Source organism: Oncorhynchus masou, unplaced genomic scaffold, assembly GCF_036934945.1.
Source record: "Oncorhynchus masou masou isolate Uvic2021 unplaced genomic scaffold, UVic_Omas_1.1 unplaced_scaffold_648, whole genome shotgun sequence".
Lineage (NCBI taxonomy): Eukaryota > Metazoa > Chordata > Actinopteri > Salmoniformes > Salmonidae > Oncorhynchus > Oncorhynchus masou.
Window position 1 is genome coordinate 276,455 of NW_027012917.1, and position 20,700 is coordinate 297,154.

The 20,700-nt window shown below is 44.9% G+C and overlaps 1 protein-coding gene across 2 annotated transcripts in view; it reads right to left on the reverse strand.

Annotated features, from left to right (window-relative positions):
* The window catches only part of LOC135536666 (cytohesin-1), a 141,416-nt gene extending 121,080 nt beyond the window's left edge, over window positions 1-20,336 (reverse strand). Inside the window, exon 1 of one of the 2 annotated variants that reach the window (XM_064962918.1) lies at window positions 20,077-20,336. In XM_064962918.1, the coding sequence (XP_064818990.1) occupies window positions 20,077-20,104 (28 nt within the window). In that variant the 5' untranslated portion in view covers window positions 20,105-20,336. Of the gene's footprint in view, window positions 1-7,962; window positions 8,079-20,076 lie in introns of those variants that run through there. The other variant, XM_064962919.1, reaches the window with a different exon arrangement.
* Window positions 20,337-20,700: the final 364 nt, after the last annotated feature.

Here is a 20,700-nt window from a genome sequence, read left to right on the forward strand (position 1 = left end):
AAACAGATACATAGATAGACTCACTCACAGCACACTATTAGCTACAGGTCTATTGATATGGGATCTCATTTACCAGAGCGGTTGTCTGCCCGAACAGGTGATTTATAAAGAGACTGGTCATTGCTCTTTAATCTCCACATCTCACTGGATCTCTTCAGTGGTGCAGCTATAGACTCCTTGTTCCCTCCCCTTCACATATTTTGGAAGAGTGACCCAGTCCAACACATGCAAGCATCCACGCACACAGACAGACACACACACACCCTGACAAGACCCCCTTTACAAGGCAGAACAGCAGAAGTGAGTTGTAAAGGAATGCCAGTCAGTCAGCCAGTCAGTCAGTCAGTCAGTGATGCAGACAACGTGGCACTGGGCACGGAGCCCAAAACACAGCCTCCTCCTTACCTACAGCCCACTGACCTTCAGGCTGACCTGGGTCACCTCTCGTAGACACACACTTCCCTTTACTTCACCGTGTCATTCAGCACCGGACCGGACAGAACCACCATGATGATATCATCAGTTGTGGACCACACAGAGACACAATGGACTCAGTCTCAACCTGGCCTGGTGAGGAGGTGGTAGGGAGGAGGAGAGGAGGAAGGGGAACAGGCTCTCTGTTTGTCTGGGGAGGTGTGGGACAGTGAATGGGTGGATGGCAGGAGAACACAGAAGCTGTGTGACGAGTCAGTGGGATGATCACAGATCCTCTGTGTGTAGAACAGAGTATATCAGAGGAGAGAGGAGTGTAGTAGCGTGCTCATTTTGGAGCTTTCCCAAAGGCAGGAGTGTCGGACATCTCGCCCGTTACAGGACAGCTACAGTACCGCTCCATTACAGCTCCAGTACCGCTCCATTACAGCTCCATTACCACTCCAGTACCACTAGAGTACAGCTCCATTACCACTACAGTACCGCTACAGTACAGCTCCATTACAGCTCCATTACTGCTACAGTACCGCTCCATTACCACTCCAGTACCGCTCCATTACCACTCCAGTACCGCTACAGTACAGCTCCATTACAGCTCCATTACCGCTCCATTACCACTCCAGTACCACTACAGTACCACTCCATTACCACTCCAGTACCACTCCAGTACCACTAGAGTACAGCTCCATTACCACTACAGTACCGCTACAGTACAGCTCCATTACAGCTCCATTACCGCTACAGTACCGCTCCATTATAGCTCCAGTACCACTCCATTACAGCTCCATTACCGCACAATTACAGCTCCATTACCACTCCAGTACCGCTCCGTTACCACTCCAGTACCACTACAGTACCGCTCCATTACCACTCCAGTACCGCTCCGTTACCACTCCAGTACCACTACAGTACCGCTCCATTACCACTCCAGCTCCAGTACCACTCCGTTACCACTCCATTACCACTCCAGTACCGCTCCATTACCACTCCAGTACCACTACAGTACAGCTCCATTACCACTCCAGTACCGCTCCGTTACCACTCCATTACCGCTCCAGTACCGCTCCGTTACCACTCCAGTACCACTCCAGTACCACTACAGTACAGCTCCATTACCACTCCAGTACAGCTCCGTTACCACTCCAGTACCACTACAGTACAGCTCCATTACCACTACAGTACAGCTCCATTACAGCTCCATTACAGCTCCATTACAGCTCCAGTCCTGCTCCGTTACCACTCCAGTACCGCTACAGTACCGCTCCATTACCACTCCAGTACCGCTACAGTACAGCTCCAGTACAGCTCCATTACCGCACCATTACAGCTCCATTACCACTCCAGTACCGCTACAGTACAGCTCCATTACCACTCCAGTACAGCTCCATTACCACTCCAGTACCGCACCATTACCACTCCATTACCACTCCAGTACAGCTACCGCACCATTACCGCTCCATTACCATTACAGCTCCATTACAGCTACAGTACAGCTCCATTACCAGCTCCATTACCATTACAGCTCCATTACAGCTACAGTACAGCTCCATTACCGCTCCATTACCATTACAGCTCCATTACCGCTCCAGTACCGTGGGTAGTTAACTATAACATTTCCCTTCTATTATCTATAAAATAGGCCATTGTTGATTTAGGCCCAGTAGGCCTGGCATTACCTCTTTCAAGAAGCTTTCTGTTTTGATAGGGTTATTTTACCTCAAATCCTTTACGCCGACTGACAAAAGCAACTCTGCATCTCTGCCCAGCCTGGCAAGAGCAGCCCGAAGGTGTTATCATCCCCTGTGGCTCTGCCAGGTCTGAGAGGATGTTCTCCACTGCTGCCCTGCTCTCCAGACACCATCACATGGGCCTGAGGCCACAGACTCTGGCCAAACACATGTTTCTAAAGATACATTTAAAGGCACTGTAGCTGGAGCCTAATAAGGCATGTATTTAATTGGTAAATAATTAGTAAGTCACAGCCTATATGTGTCATGTATAGAATATAATGATTGAATACAACTAAACGTTGTTTAAATGCTGACTGCTTAATGTCCCTGCCAGCTTAGTGTGTCACACTCCCAAATGCTTCACTATGTATTTCTTTGTAGCTGTAGCCTTGAAATAATTGAAATAATAGAGCCTAAATAATTCATTTTGGTTCCTTCTTTGTCTCCCTGTCTGTCTCCTGACCCATTTCCAGTGGTTATATGCTGTTTAATATGACATGTGGCCTATCTGAAATGATGAGCGCTTCTTACAGTCACTTTTTCATGTTTTTCATTATAATAATTTTCATTCAAATCATATGGTTTGGTTTCAATACTTTAAAACCGAATGCTAGGTCCAGGTAAATAGGACCTACCATTCGGAAAGAAAATAGTTAAATTGTGAGTTGAATGAATGGAGTGAATTTGGAGCAGCAGTATTTTCCTGTGAGCGAGGAGAGGTTTCTAACAGAGTGGATGGGAAAGAGGTGAAGAGCACAAGCAGCTCTCCATGAGGAGCTGGATTTCAGAGCGCTCAACTCTGATCACATGGGTTAGAAGAACAGCCAGGACAGTGACATTCCTTCAACAAGGAAAGTTCTGTATCCTTGTGGCTTTAGGGGCTTTCTCTTTCTCAGTCCCAGGAACAACTCATAGCCTGGTCCCAGACTTGTTTATGCTGTAGAACCGTAGGAGACCATGAGTCGATAGGAGCTGGCTCTATAGCACAAACAGATCTGGGACCAGGCTATCAGTTCTGACCAAAACTAAAACAGAGCTGAATTCCTCCTGACAAAACACCACCACCACTGTCCAAAGAACAACTACAGACCATGTTATTCTGTTGAATCATCTGCTGCCCTGGTATAACGGAGCAGAACCTGAACTACCCACCGTTCTACAACCTGGTCATAAACGCCTGGATGCTAACTGAACCTTTCACCTTTTTATTAGCCTACCTTTCACCTTTTATTAGCCTACCAATATATTAGCCTACCTTTCACCTTTTATTAGCCTACCTTTCACCTTTTATTAGCCTACCAATATATTAGCCTACCTTTCACCTTTTATTAGCCTACCTTTCACCTTTTATTAGCCTACCTTTCACCTTTTATTAGCCTACCAATATATTAGCCTACCTTTCACCTTTTATTAGCCTACCTTTCACCTTTTATTAGCCTACCAATATATTAGCCTACCTTTCACCTTTTATTAGCCTACCTTTCACCATTTATTAGCCTACCTTTCACCTTTTATTAGCCTACCTAGATATCAGCCTATCTTTCACCTTTTATTAGCCTACCGAGATATTAGCCTACCTTTCACCTTTTATTAGCCTACCTAGATATCAGCCTACCTTTCACCTTTTATTAGTCTACCAAGATATTAACCTACCTTTCACCTTTTATTAGCCTAGCTAGATATTAGCCTGCCTTTCACCTTTTATTAGCCTACCAAGATATTAGCCTACCTTTCACCTTTTATTAGCCTACCAAGATATTAGCCTACCTTTCACCTTTTATTAGCCTACCAATATATTAGCCTACCTTTCACCTTTTATTAGCCTACCTTTCACCTTTTATTAGCCTACCTAGATATTAGCCTACCTTTCACCTTTTATTAGCCTACCAAGATATTAGCCTACCTTTCACCTTTTATTAGCCTACCAATATATTAGCCTACCTTTCACCTTTTATTAGCCTACCTAGATATTAGCCTACCTTTCACCTTTTATTAGCCTACCTAGATATTAGCCTACCTTTCACCTTTTATTAGCCTACCTAGATATCAGCCTACCTTTCACCTTTTATTAGCCTACCGAGATATTAGCCTACCTTTCACCTTTTATTAGCCTACCTAGATATTAGCCTACCTTTCACCTTTTATTAGCCTACCTAGATATAAGCCTACCTTTCACCTTTTATTTAGATATCAGCCTACCTTTTATTAGCCTATATTCAGCCTACCTTTCACCTTTTATTAGCCTACCTAGATATTAGCCTACCTTTCACCTTTTATTAGCCTACCTAGATATTAGTCTACCTTTCACCTTTTATTAGCCTACCTAGATATCAGCCTACCTTTCACCTTTTATTAGCCTACCTAGATATTAGCCTACCTATCACCTTTTATTAGCCTACCAAGATATTAGCCTAGCAGGTCCATTCTTCATCACATTATGTCAGTGCTCATAACAGGATAGTATTGTATTGTATTGAGTAGCAGGTCCATTCTTCATCACAGTATGTCAGTGCTCATAACAGGATAGTATTGTATTGTATTGTATTGTATTGAGTAGCAGGTCCATTCTTCATCACAGTATGTCAGTGCTCATAACAGGATAGTATTGATATTAGCAGGTCCATTCTTCATCACTTTCATAACAGGATAGTATTGTATTGTATTGTATTTAGCAGGTCTACCAAGTATGTTATTAACCTAGGTCCATTCTTTCACCATAACAGGATAGTATTGTATTGTATTGTTTATTAGTAGCAGGTCCATTCTTACCAGTATGTCAGTGATATAACAGGATAGTATTGTATTGTATTGTATTGAGTAGCAGGTCCATTCCTCATCACATTATGTCAGTGCTCATAACAGGATAGTATTGTATTGTATTGTATTGAGTAGCAGGTCCATTCTTCATCACATTATGTCAGTGCTCATAACAGGATAGTATTGTATTGTATTGAGTAGCAGGTCCATTCTTCATCACAGTATGTCAGTGCTCATAACAGGATAGTATTGTATTGTATTGAGTAGCAGGTCCATTCTTCATCACAGTATGTCAGTGCTCATAACAGGATAGTATTGTATTGTATTGTATTGAGTAGCAGGTCCATTCTTCATTATGTCAGTGCTCATAACAGGATAGTATTGTATATTAGTAGCAGGTCCATTCTTCATCACATTATGTCAGTGCTCATAACAGGATAGTATTGTATTGTATTGAGTAGCAGGTCCATTCTTCATCACAGTATGTCAGTGCTCATAACAGGATAGTATTGTATTGTATTGTATTGAGTTAGGTCCATTCTTCATCACAGTATGTCAGTGCTCATAACAGGATAGTATTGTATTGTATTGAGTAGCAGGTCCATTCTTCATCACAGTATGTAGTGCCATAACAGGATAGTATTGTATTGTATTGTATTGAGTAGCAGGTCCATTCTTCATCACATTATGTCAGTGCTCATAACAGGATAGTATTGTATTGTATTGTATTGTATTGTATTGAGTAGCAGGTCCATTCTTCATCACAGTATGTCAGTGCTCATAACAGGATAGTATTGTATTGTATTGAGTAGCAGGTCCATTCTTCAACACATTATGTCAGTGCTCATAACAGGATAGTATTGTATTGTATTGTATTGTATTGTATTGAGTAGCAGGTCCATTCTTCATCACAGTATGTCAGTGCTCATAACAGGATAGTATTGTATTGTATTGTATTGAGTAGCAGGTCCATTCTTCATCACATTATGTCAGTGCTCATAACAGGATAGTATTGTATTGTATTGTATTGAGTAGCAGGTCCATTCTTCATCACAGTATGCCAGTGCTCATAACAGGATAGTATTGTATTGTATTGAGTAGCAGGTCCATTCTTCATCACAGTATGTCAGTGCTCATAACAGGATAGTATTGTATTGTATTGAGTAGCAGGTCCATTCTTCATCACAGTGTGTCAGTGCTCATAACAGGATAGTATTGTATTGTATTGTATTGAGTAGCAGGTCCATTCTTCATCACAGTATGTCAGTGCTCATAACAGGATAGTATTGTATTGTATTGAGTAGCAGGTCCATTCTTCATCACATTATGTCAGTGCTCATAACAGGATAGTATTGTATTGTATTGAGTAGCAGGTCCATTCTTCATCACATTATGTCAGTGCTCATAACAGGATAGTATTGTATTGTATTGAGTAGCAGGTCCATTCTTCATCACAGTATGTCAGTGCTCATAACAGGATAGTATTGTATTGTATTGAGTAGCAGGTCCATTCTTCATCACAGTATGTCAGTTCATAACAGGATAGTATTGTATTGTATTGAGTAGCAGGTCCATTCTTCATCACATTATGTCAGTGCTCATAACAGGATAGTATTGTATTGTATTGTATTGAGTAGCAGGTCCATTCTTCATCACAGTATGTCAGTGCTCATAACAGGATAGTATTGTATTGTATTGAGTAGCAGGTCCATTCTTCATCACAGTATGTCAGTGCTCATAACAGGATAGTATTGTATTGTATTGTATTGAGTAGCAGGTCCATTCTTCATCACATTATGTCAGTGCTCATAACAGGATAGTATTGTATTGTATTGTATTGAGTAGCAGGTCCATTCTTCATCACAGTATGTCAGTGCTCATAACAGGATAGTATTGTATTGTATTGTATTGAGTAGCAGGTCCATTCTTCATGTCAGTGCTCATAACAGGATAGTATTGTATTGTATTGAGTAGCAGGTCCATTCTTCATCACAGTATGTCAGTGCTCATAACAGGATAGTATTGTATTGTATTGAGTAGCAGGTCCATTCTTCATCACAGTATGTCAGTGCTCATAACAGGATAGTATTGTATTGAGTAGCAGGTCCATTCTTCATCACATTATGTCAGTATAACAGGATGTATTGTATTGTATTGAGTAGCAGGTCCATTCTTCATCACAGTATGTCAGTGCTCATAACAGGATAGTATTGTATTGTATTGTATTGAGTAGCAGGTCCATTCTTCATCACAGTATGTCAGTGCTCATAACAGGATAGTATTGTATTGTATTGAGTAGCAGGTCCATTCTTCATCACAGTATGTCAGTGCTCATAACAGGATAGTATTGTATTGTATTAACAGGTCCATTCTTCATCACATTATGTCAGTGCTCATAACAGGATAGTATTGTATTGTATTGAGTAGCAGGTCCATTCTTCATCACATTATGTCAGTGCTCATAACAGGATAGTATTGTATTGTATTGTATTGAGTAGCAGGTCCATTCTTCATCACATTATGTCAGTGCTCATAACAGGATAGTATTGTATTGTATTGTATTGAGTAGCAGGTCCATTCTTCATCACAGTATGTCAGTGCTCATAACAGGATAGTATTGTATTGTATTGAGTAGCAGGTCCATTCTTCATCACAGTATGTCAGTGCTCATAACAGGATAGTATTGATCTGACTTAGATGTATCATCTCCAGCCTGGCAGATGTTATTACTGCAGCAATGAAAATGGATTGTGTGTGTGTGTGTGTGTGTGTGTGTGTGTGTGTGTGTGTGTGTGTGTGTGTGTGTGTGTGTGTGTGTGTGTGTGAGAGAAAACAGACGCATGCGAACACATGCACACACAAACACGTATGAATGCATTCTCACACACACACACTTTAAAATTGTACAGAGTTCAGTTCTGTATTTGCTTTTAAAGGAAAAGTGTACACAAACACACCCCACACAGACGCAATGAATGAAATTAAATGCTACTGACAGCTAATAATGACAATAATCACATTGTAACAAATCAAAATGACTAACCTGGGTGAACAATCCTTAAAAGTATGTCAGTTCCTGTCTTCCCCCTCTCCTATCCGTTGGGCACCTCGCTCTCCTCAATCAGCTAGTCCAGCCTGTTAAGCCAAGCGACAGCATGGCCAGCGAAGGAGAGAGGGAGGGAGGCAGCCGGCTCCTCCAGCAGACCAGAGAGAGAGAGAGAGGTGCTGTCTGTCTACCCTACTGTACCACACAGAACTCACTACGCAGCCTGCCTGCTCCAAGCACACAGCCAGCCACAGTCCATCTGGAGAAAAACACTTATTCACGCACCTCTCTCTCTCGCTCTCTCTTCTTTCCCAACCCCATCCCTCCCTCCCCTCTTGCTCAGTCCCTCTCTCCTCTGCCGTGGCTCTCATTAACATAGAGGCTCCACCCAGTGGCCATCCTCTATTCCTTCTCTTCTTTTTCATTTCTTCTCCTCCGCCTGTCTGTCTCGCCCGCACACTCGCACTGAAACGCACACACTCGCACTGAAACGCACACACTCGCACTGAAACGCACACACACACTGAAACACACACACTCGCACTGAAACTGAAACACACACACTCGCACTGAAACGCACACACTCGCACTGAAATGAAACTGAAACACACACACTCGCACTGCACACACACACTGAAACACACACACTCGCACTGAAACGCACACACTCGCACTGAAACGCACACACACACTGAAACACACACACTCGCACTGAAATGCACACACACACTGAAACACACACACTCGCACTGAAACGCACACACTCGCACTGAAACGCACACACTGAAACGCACATACTCGCACTGAAACACACACACTCGCACTGAAACGTACATTTGCACTGAAACACACACTCGCACTGAAACACACACTCGCACTGAAACACACACTCGCACTGAAACGTACATTTGCACTGAAACACACACACACACACTCGCACTGAAACACACACACTCGCACTGAAACACACACTCGCACTGAAACACACACTCGCACTGAAACACACACTCGCACTGAAACACACACACACACAGTTCTTCATCTGAGAAGGTAGTGTATTCCGGCATACCAAGCTCAGAGTTGTATTCAGATCTTAACAAGAGACCCTCAGATAAATATGGAGCCTTTCAACACAACAAACATGACTGTTATGTATGAACGTATGTTCCATGATGTCATTACACTGTACTGACAGTTATCAAAGTACAATCTCCGTAGCTATGACAACCTCCTACTCTGATACTGAGATGAAGAATACATTTATGAATACAAGAGGAATGGTTCTTGAAAGGGAATGCATAATGTCGTTATTTGACTAGTGACTCTGTGAAGTCATGTCTTACCATCTCTAGAGGGACAGTGGGTGGGCACTAGGCTACATGAGCTCTTGTTATGACTCAGGCCTATGGGTCTGGGCTTCTGTCACCAGTCTGAGTCACAGCTACATACTTCACCGTTTCAGGGAGTCACTCCATCAAACCCCAGAGTCTCAGACAGCCACTACTTCAAACCCCAGAGTCTCAGAGAGCCACTACCTCAAAGCCCAGAGTCTGAGAGCCACTACCTCAAAGCCCAGAGTCTGAGAGCCACTACCTCAAAGCCCAGAGTCTGAGAGCCACTACCTCAAAGCCCAGAGTCTGAGAGCCACTACCTCAAAGCCCAGAGTCTCTGAGAGCCACTACCTCAAAGCCCAGAGTCTCAGAGCCACTACCTCAAAGCCCAGAGTCTGAGAGCCACTACCTCAAAGCCCAGAGTCTGAGAGTACCTCAAAGCCCAGAGTCTGAGAGCCACTACCTCAAAGCCCAGAGTCTCAGAGAGCCACTACCTCAAAGCCCAGAGTCTCAGAGCCACTACCTCAAAGCCCAGAGTCTGAGAGCCACTACCTCAAAGCCCAGAGTCTCAGAGAGTCTGAGGCGAGCCACTACCTCAAAGCCCAGAGTCTCAGAGAGACAAGCAGAGTCACTACCTCAAAGCCCAGAGTCTCTGAGAGCCACTACCTCAAAGCCCAGAGTCTCTGAGAGCCACTACCTCAAAGCCCAGAGTCTCTGAGAGCCACTACCTCAAAGCCCAGAGTCTGAGAGCCACTACCTCAAAGCCCAGAGTCTGAGAGCCACTACCTCAAAGCCCAGAGTCTGACAGCCACTACCTCAAAGCCCAGAGTCTGACAGCCACTACCTCAAAGCCCAGAGTCTGAGAGCCACAACCTCAAAGCCCAGAGAGCCACGATCTCAACGCCCAGAGTCTCAGAGAGCCACTACCTCAAAGCCCAGAGTCTCAGAGAGCCACTACCTCAAAGCCCAGAGTCTCAGAGAGCTACGGGCCCTGGTCCAAAGTAGAGCACTATAAGCCTGGGTGCCATTTGGGAGCAACAAGAGTCTCACTTCCCCTTTCAGACAATAATGCAGCTTTATAATAATAATACGTTAGCTAGTAGTTTGGATGAGACGACAACAACCTTTAGTAAGTCGAAAATAATAATAAAACAAAAAAGCTCAAGTTTAAGTTCCTTCCTCAGAACATATGAAAGCTGGTGGTTCAATATTCCCACTTCTTCAATATTCCCAGTAAAGAAGTTTTAGGTTTCAGTTATTATAGGAATTATGACACGTCAACTATTTCTCTCTATACCATTTGTATTTCATATACCTTTGACTATTAGATGTTCTTATAGGCACTTTAGTATTGCCAGCCTAATCTCGGGGGTTCATAGGCTTGAAGTCATAAACAGCTGCTGGCAAACGCAGTAAAGTGCTGTTTGAATGAATGCTTACGAGCCTGCTGCTGCCTACCACCGCTCAGTCAGACTGCTCTATCAAATCATAGACTTAATTATAATATAATAAACACAGAAATATGAGCCTTTGGTCATTAATATGTTCAAATCCGGAAACTATCATTTTGAAAATAAAACGTTTATTATTTCAGTGAAATACGGAACCGTTCAGTATTTTATCTAACGGTTGGCATCCATAAGTCCAAATATTGCTGTTACATTGCACAACCTTCAATGTTATGTCATAATTATGTAAAATTCTGGCAAATTAGTTCGCAACGAGCCAGGCGGCCCAAACTGTTGCATATACCCTGACTCTGCGTGCAATGAACGCAAGAGAAGTAACATGATTTCCCTAGTTAACATTGCCTGCTAACATGAATGTCTTTTAACTAAATATGCAGGTTTAAAAAAATATACTTCTGTGTATTGATTTTAAGAAAGGCATTGATGTTTATGGTTTGGTACATTTGTGCAGAGATTGTGCTTTTTTCACGAATGCACCTTTGTTAAATCATCACCCGTTTGGCGAAGTAGGCTGTGATTCGATGATAAATTAACAGGCACCGCATTGATTATATGCAACGCAGGACTAGCTAGTTAACCTGGTAATATCATCAACCATGTGCAGTTAACTAGTGATTATGTTAAGACTGTTTTTATAAGATAAGTTTAATGCTAGCTAGCAACTTACCTTGGCTCTTGCTGCACTCGTGTAACAGGTGGTCACCCTGCCACGCAGTCTCCTCGTGGAGAGCAATGTAACAGGTGGTCACCCTGCCACGCAGTCTCCCGTGGAGAGCAATGTAACAGGTGGTCACCCTGCCACGCAGTCTCCCGTGGAGAGCAATGTAACAGGTGGTCACCCTGCCACGCAGTCTCCCGTGGAGAGCAATGTAACAGGTGGTCACCCTGCCACGCAGTCTCCCGTGGAGAGCAATGTAACAGGTGGTCACCCTGCCACGCAGTCTCCCCGTGGAGAGCAATGTAACAGGTGGTCACCCTGCCACGCAGTCTCCCGTGGAGAGCAATGTAACAGGTGGTCACCCTGCCACGCAGTCTCCCCGTGGAGAGCAATGTAACAGGTGGTCACCCTGCCACGCAGTCTCCCCGTGGAGAGCAATGTAACAGGTGGTCACCCTGCCACGCAGTCTCCCCGTGGAGAGCAATGTAACAGGTGGTCACCCTGCCACGCAGCGTGGAGAGCAATGTAACAGGTGGTCACCCTGCCACGCAGTCTCCCGTGGAGAGCAATGTAACAGGTGGTCACCCTGCCACGCAGTCTCCCCGTGGAGAGCAATGTAACAGGTGGTCACCCTGCCACGCAGTCTCCCGTGGAGAGCAATGTAACAGGTGGTCACCCTGCCACGCAGTCTCCCCGTGGAGAGCAATGTAACAGGTGGTCACCCTGCCACGCAGTCTCCCCGTGGAGAGCAATGTAACAGGTGGTCACCCTGCCACGCAGTCTCCCCGTGGAGAGCAATGTAACAGGTGGTCACCCTGCCACGCAGTCTCCCGTGGAGAGCAATGTAACAGGTGGTCACCCTGCCACGCAGTCTCCCGTGGAGAGCAATGTAACAGGTGGTCACCCTGCCACGCAGTCTCCCGTGGAGAGCAATGTAACAGGTGGTCACCCTGCCACGCAGTCTCCCCGTGGAGAGCAATGTAACAGGTGGTCACCCTGCCACGCAGTCTCCCCGTGGAGAGCAATGTAACAGGTGGTCACCCTGCCACGCAGTCTCCCGTGGAGAGCAATGTAACAGGTGGTCACCCTACGCAGTCTCCCGTGGAGAGCAATGTAACAGGTGGTCACCCTGCCACGCAGTCTCCCGTGGAGAGCAATGTAACAGGTGGTCACCCTGCCACGCAGTCTCCCCGTGGAGAGCAATGTAACAGGTGGTCACCCTGCCCACGCAGTCTCCCGTGGAGAGCAATGTAACAGGTGGTCACCCTGCCACGCAGTCTCCCCGTGGAGAGCAATGTAACAGGTGGTCACCCTGCCACGCAGTCTCCCCGTGGACAGCAATGTAACCGATTAGCGATTATTATGAAAACGGCCCTAATTAATCGGCCATGCCGGTCGACCACTACTAGACACATTGAGATGATGAAAAAAGTTACATCCCAACTTTGATATAAAGGCTCCTACAGTGGTATGAAGACAGACCCTTCTGGGACCTACATCATCAATAGCTAGTCATTAACCCCCTAGGTTTCTACTTTATATTCAACATCTCCAGCACCACCCCAACATCAACATCGGTGAAAATGACAGGGTTCTATGTTTTGTGGTAAAAACAATAGAGGAAGATGAGTGTTTCCAATGACATCATCGGTGTGCATCGTGTGATTTTGTGAGACGGCATGATGCTGTCATTGGAAACACTTATCTTCCTCTTTTTTTTACTACTAAACACAGAAACGTGCAACTTTCACATATGGTGATGTTGTGGTGGTGCTGGAGATGAATATGAAGCATCCCTTTAAGGTTAACAGGATCATACAGATTGACTCCCTAGCTAGAGACGTGGTCTCATGATCCAGCCCATGTGGTATCAACTGGGCCAGGGGAAATGACTCTAGCTGACCTATGAGAAAGGAACTTCTAAAGGTGTGTTTGTGTGTTTATACGCATGCACATGTGTGCTTGCATGTGTGTGTCCATGCAAGCACACACTCGTGAGTGTGTGTGACTGTCATTGTCAGCACAAGGTAGAGAGAGGAGCTGGTGGTTTTTATAGTAAGTGTGCTGTATAGGCCTAGAGATGGAGCTCAGCTCACACATGTATACAGGTTACAGCGGCTGGGAACCAGTACTGTACTCTGGTACAGGGGGAGTAGGGGTTCAACCGGTGCCCTGCTCTGGTACAGGGGGAGTAGGGGTTCAACCGCTGCCGTGCTCTGGTACAGGGGGAGTAGGGGTTCAACCGGTGCCCTACTCTGGTACAGGGGGAGTAGGGGTTCAACCGGTGCCCTGCTCTGGTACAGGGGGAGTCGGGTGCTCTGGTACAAGGGGGTTCCGGTGCTGTGCTCTGGTACAGGGGGAGTAGGGGTTCAACCGGTGCCCTACTCTGGTACAGGGGAGTAGGGGTTCAACCGGTGCCGTGCTCTGGTACAGGGGGAGTAGGGGGTTCTCTGGTACCGGTGCCTGCTCTGGTACAGGGGGAGTAGGGGTTCAACCGGTGCCCTGCTCTGGTACAGGGGGAGTAGGGGTTCAACCGGTGCTGTGCTCTGGTACAGGGGGGTAGGGGTTCAACCGGTGCCCTGCTCTGGTACAGGGGGAGTAGGGGTTCAACCGGTGCTGTGCTCTGGTACAGGGGGAGTAGGGGTTCAACCGGTGCTGTGCTCTGGTACAGGGGGAGTAGGGGTTCAACCGGTGCCCTGCTCTGGTACAGGGGGAGTGGGGGTTCAACCGGTGCTGTGCTCTGGTACAGGGGGAGTAGGGGTTCAACCGGTGCCCTACTCTGGTACAGGGGGAGTAGGGGTTCAACCGGTGCCCTGCTCTGGTACAGGGGGAGTAGGGGTTCAACCGGTGCCGTGCTCTGGTACAGGGGGAGTAGGGGGTGCCCTACTCTGGTACAGGGGGAGTAGGGGTTCAACCGGTGCCCTGCTCTGGTACAGGGGGAGTAGGGGTTCAACCGGTGCCCTGCTCTGGTACAGGGGGAGTAGGGGTTCAACCGGTGCTGTGCTCTGGTACAGGGGGAGTAGGGGTTCAACCGGTGCTGTGCTCTGGTACAGGGGGAGTAGGGGTTCAACCGGTGCTGTGCTCTGGTACAGGGGAGTAGGGGTTCAACCGGTGCTGTGCTCTGGTACAGGGGGAGTAGGGGTTCAACCGGTGCCCTGCTCTGGTACAGGGGAGTGGGGGTTCAACCGGTGCTGTGCTCTGGTACAGGGGGAGTCGGGGTTCAACCGGTGCCCTACTCTGGTACAGGGGGAGGCAATTGAACCGGTGCCCTACTCTGGTACAGGGGGAGTAGGGGTTCAACCGGTGCCCTACTCTGGTACAGGGGGAGCAGCAATTGAACCGGTGCCCTACTCTGGTACAGGGGAGTAGGGGTTCAACCGGTGCTGTGCTCTGGTACAGGGGGAGCAGCAATTGAACCGGTGCCCTACTCTGGTACAGGGGGAGTAGGGGTTCAACCGGTGCCCTACTCTGGTACAGGGGGAGTAGGGGTTCAACTGGTGCTGTGCTCTGGACCCGGTGCTGTGCTCTGGTACAGGGGGAGGAGCAGTTGAACCAGTGCTGTGCTCTGTTACAAGGGGAGCAGCAGTTGAACCGGTGCTCTACTCTGGTACAGGGGGAACAGCAGTAGACTGGGCCTCTCTGCTAAACCAACACACACAACATAAACATCCTGATATCCTGGTAGTGGTGGGACTGAAGGAGTAGAGTGAAGTTGACCTACACACTGATCATTTCCCTCACTAATGGTTAAGGTTAGGATTGAGGGAGGGGAAGCTGATCCTAGATCTGCACCAAGGGGAAGCGTCACCATGTATCTACAACAGCCATCTTTGCTCCATGTTGATGCTGAAGCCGCTGATGCCTCGTCATACTGTCAACATCCCCACTGGCATTATAGGCCATCCACACCAGTAGCTGACACAGAGCCAGCCACACACACAGTGGTTGTCACACAAGACAGACACGCACACACTATCCCACCCACCCGGGGCGTGTGTGTGTGTGTGTGTGTGTGTGTGTGTGTGTGTGTGTGTGTGTGTGTACCACCACCCCCCCCCCCACACACACACACACACACACACACACACACACGTCACTTCCTGCCAGGCTCATTGGGAGCTCTGCTGGCTTCCTGTTGTGGCCGTTTCTCACAGCTCTAGGGCAGAGAGAAAGCGCAGAGTGAGCGGCAGTCAGTCAACGCCCTGACTGTGGGAAAGGTGTAGTGCACCCCAACACAACCTCCTCCTTCAGGACCACAGTCCTCCACCCTCCACTCTGAGGAGCAGGACACTCTTTTGTTTTCCACTGTCTACACTTGCAAATGACGTAGGATCAAGAAATGGGTTGTGTATTGTTGGCTAGTATAATGGAACATAGGCTGAGATGCATCATCTCCAGACTATAGCCATTAGTCAGACTGACCCCAAAGCCAACCAACGATGCTTCACACAGCTGTCTGGGACAGCATCATCACATCGCTTCCATCTCTAACATTGTTCCTATGGTCTCTCTTTCTCCTGCTCCCTTTAATACTCTCTCTTTCACACGACGCACACAGGAGACACACAGGAGACACACACAGAGTAATCTATTATTCCAGTCACATTACCGAGCACACAATAGAGATCCCATCAGTGAATACTATGGGTAGGCACTCTAGCGTGTACAGCTCTATATGTAATAGATTTAAAAAAAACATCCTTTCACTTTAACCTCCCTAACCCACAGCCCAAACAAATCAAGTTCCTAAAAGTACACAACCAAAGCATGGGCAGCCCAGCCACAACATTTGAATGGCACATTTTCAGAGTTCTTGAAATGCGTCGCTACAGAGGTCACAACAAAACTGACTGTTAGCAGCAGCACTGTAGCCTTTACAGTCTGTAACACAGGGACCCCATCAACAGCACTGATCAGTGACTTCTGCTGTTATGACAAACATTCAACCTGTTGCTACCTGTTCTAGAACTGTAAAAGACAAGGAGAGAGAGAGAGAGAGAGAGAGAGAGAGAGAGAGAGAGAGAGAGAGAGAGAGAGAGAGAGAGAGAGAGAGAGAGAGAGAGAGAGAGAGAGGAAGGAAGGAAGGAAGGAAGGAAGGAAGGAGATGGCTTGGTTCTGCTGAGCCCGCCTGCGTCCAATGTGACTGCCAGAGAGAAAGGGGCCAGTCCTGGGGAAATGTTATCAGCACAGTAACCAGGCATAGAGACAGAGTCCAAATGGTACCCGATGCCCTATTTAGTTCACTCACAAAACTAATATTAGACAGCAAGGCTCTTGATCCGGAGGGGATTCTCTGCTCTTACCAAGAGGAGCTTGATTGCAAGAAGCTAACCACTTAGCTAGGTAACTAGCTACTAAGTTAGCAAACCACAAATGCACAACTGCAGAGAATTGAGCACATTCTAGACAGTTAACTTAATAGTTAGAAGATATCTAGATGGCAAACATTTAGTTGTGAATTCCATACTGTAACTAAATCATCTGGCATGTGGCATACTGTCAGTCAGAGGGGTTCAGTCAGTCAGTCATTCAGAATGGTTCAGTCAGTCAGAGGGGTTCACGGTAGAGGTCAACCGATTAAATCAGCATGGCCGACTAATTTGGGCCGACTTCAAGTGTTCATAACAATCGATAATCTGCCTTTTTGGAAGCCGATTACATTGCACTCCACGAGGAAACGGCTTGGCAGGCTGACCACCTGTTATGCGAGTGCAGCTTCAAAAGGACCTTGAGCTGCAAGGAGTCAAGGATAAGTTGCTAGCTAGCATTAAACTTATCTTGTAAAAAACAATCATTCTTCAGATAATCACTAGTTAACTACACATGGTTGATGATATTACTAGTTTATCCCACCCACCCGGATGGGATAGCGTGTCCTGCGTTGCATATAATCAATGGGGCGGCAGGGTAGCCTAGTGGTTAGAGTGTTGGACTAGTAACCAGAAGGTTGCAAGTTCAAACCCCCGAGCTGACAAGGTACAAATCTGTCGTTCTGCCTCTGAACAGGCAGTTAACCCACTGTTCCTAGGCCGTCATTGAAAATAAGAATTTGTTCTTAACTGACTTGCCTAGTTAAATAAAGGTAAAATAAATAAAAAAAATAAAAAAAATGTGGTGCCTGTTAATTTATCATCGAATCACAGCCTACTTCGCCAAACGGGTGATGATTTAACAAAGCGCATTCGCTTGCAATAATGTACCAAACCATAAACATCAATGTCTTTCTTAAAATCAATACAAAATAATATATTTTTTAAACCTGTATATGTAGTTAAAAGAAATGCATGTTTGCAGGCAATATTAACTAGGGAAATTGTGTCACTTCTCTTTCATTCTGTGCAAGCAGAGTCAGGGTATATGCAACAGTTTGGGCCGCCTGGCTCGTTGCGAACTGTTGAAACGCCATTTATTCCTAACAAAGACCATAATTAATTTGCCAGAATTGTACATAATTTTGACATACATTGAAGCTTGTGCAATGTAACAGTAATATTTAGACTTATGGATGCCACCCATTCGATAAAATACAGAACGGTTCCATATTTCACTGAATGAATAAACATTTTGTTTTCAAAATTATAATTTCCGGATTTGACCTAAGGCTCGTATTTCTGTGTGTTTATTATATTATACATAAGTGTATGATTTAATATTTAATAGAGCAGTCTGACAGAGCAATGGTAGGCAGCAGCAGGCTCGTAAGCATTCATTCAAACAGCAACTCTTAGCAATGCTTGAGGTACAGTGCTGTTTATGACTTTAAGCTTATCTACTCCCGAGATTAGGCTGGCAATACTACAGTGCCTATAAGAACATCCAATAGTCAAAGGTATATGAAATATAAATGGTATTGAGATAAATAGTCCTATAATTCCTATAATAAGTACAACCTAAAACTTCTTAACTGGGAATATTGCAGACTCATGTTAAAAGGAACCACCAGCTTTCATATGTTTTCATGTTCTGAGCAAGGAACTTAAACGTTAGCTTTTTTACATGGCACATATTGCAGTTTTACTTTCTTGTCCAACACTGTGTTTTTGCATTATTTAAACCAATTTCAACATGTTTCATTATTTATTTGAGACTAAATTAATGTATGTATTATATTAAGTTAAAATAAAAGTGTTCATTGAGTATTATTTTAATTGTCATTTATTACAAATATATATAGATAAAATAATAATTGGCTAATCGGTATCGGCTTTTTTTGGTCCTCCAATAATTTTTGGGGTCCTCCGATAATCAGTATCGGTATGGGCGTTGAGAAATCATTATCGGTCGACCTTTAGTTCACAGTTTCTCTAACAGGATGAACAAGGACGTGAAGTGGGCTAAAACTGCGAATTATAACGACCCACAGTCTCACCAAACCATAGATGAAAAGAACATTAAACAATACAGCCAACATGAAGGCCTCCTCTTTCCACTTCAGACATCAAAGGCGACAGGGTCTTTTATAGGAAAATGACACATTTAATGGTTTTGACTAATGGAAATTGCTCGCCTAATAAGAGGGGGATCTTACTTAAAGACAGAAGCATTGACTGAAATTACACCCAAAGAGCAATATGGCTGATCTCTTTAGAAGATGTGCTGGTATTTAACATGAAGTTGCTCGTCTAAAACTGTGATCGCTCTTGTAATAACATTGCATTAACATTGTGATGTATTAGTAATGGCATTTAATGGAGCTGTTTTGTTATTACCCAGGTGGAATAATCCTAACTCCTCTTGTGTAATTACTAAAACTACTCAACTCCATTACAAAGCAATTACCATGACAACAGAAACATGAATGCAATATTGTTACTAAAGTACTGAGCATTATTACACAGATATAAGATCACTTTAGGCTCTTGCTAAGTGTTACTGAACGTGCCAACTGCCTACTTTGGTGATGAAACTGCAGGGCTGCAGACAAACACCTGTTGCTAGTGAACAGACCCTTATAGTGATTCAGTCACTGTAAAGTGACACTAAACACAAAAACCCAACAGTTGAACAACAAGATCCTGTTCAACCAGAATAATACATCAAATGTGCTGGTAATCTATAGATTCACAACGCATTACGTGTTTTACAATGCATCCCTGTAACTAATGTTAGAATGTGTCGAGCATGGAAATAGGCCTACATTATTTATTCAGGAAAAATGAGGCTGTCCCTCTACTATTATTGTAGTAATACATTGAAGGTCTCTCAATTAAATAATACATGGCCAATAAATAACAGAACCTCAAAATAACAAATTTTTGAGTCAACTGATATAATAAACGGAATCATGCAGAAATCTATTGACAATGACTATGATCATAACCCCAACAACTTTCCGTAGAATAGTAGGCTGCATGGAATTTGTTTTCAGGACTATGTAAATCAGTGGCATTCCGGGAGGAATTGTTTCTTAGTCAACTTAGTAAGTAAACATTGTAAGCAAGGCCACCCCATCGCCGACTCAGAGTAGAAGACATTTTGTGGGTGAGTTCTCACGCTCACCACCAAAGCTCATTACAGACTAAACTTCTGAGCTCTCTGAATCATTTCGTAAAACACAGAATTTAATCGGCTATCCATTGACAACAAGTGTGCAAACTTTGCGAATACATTTCAGATCAGAATAATATTTCTCTCACTATCTAGTATAACTTACCGACTCCGTCTTCCGATTTGAGAACCATTTTCCGGTCTAGTAGGCTATTCCAAATGAGTGGGTGCTTCAAAGTTTTCACCGCTCACCTTGCGGATACGAAACCAATGCTATTTAAACGGTTAATTGAATAACTTTTACTATTATGTACTGGAATCAAGTCTATAAAACACGGTTTCTGATGGGTTGCTATTCAAAGGAAGGGAGTTAGCAGTTGAAGGGAGTGGTTTCGCGTACTTTGACAAGCCAATCTGTGTCTGCGCAGCAGTGACTCTGTTCGGGAAGAGGCGCGGCAAATGGCACGCACGTCTTTGCGTAATGCGCAGTATAATCACAGAGCTTCTAACCCAGGGAACGCTGGTGAAACAGACCAGGCCGAGTTTTGTGGTTTGAGAAGTCAATGAGAGAAAGGAAACATTCTTCCTTAGTTGTTAATTTTCTCGCAATCTAAAGGCACAACCTAGATACGAGCCAATATATTAAGGAATTGAACATGACATTACTCCAACCGCGTGAAAGTGACATACTGACACGTTTTAATTTTTGTCAAAAACAACTTTATATCGAAGGAGTGCCAATGTTTTGACGCCCTGCACATGCGCAGTTTGGCGTTAGACCCGATGACAC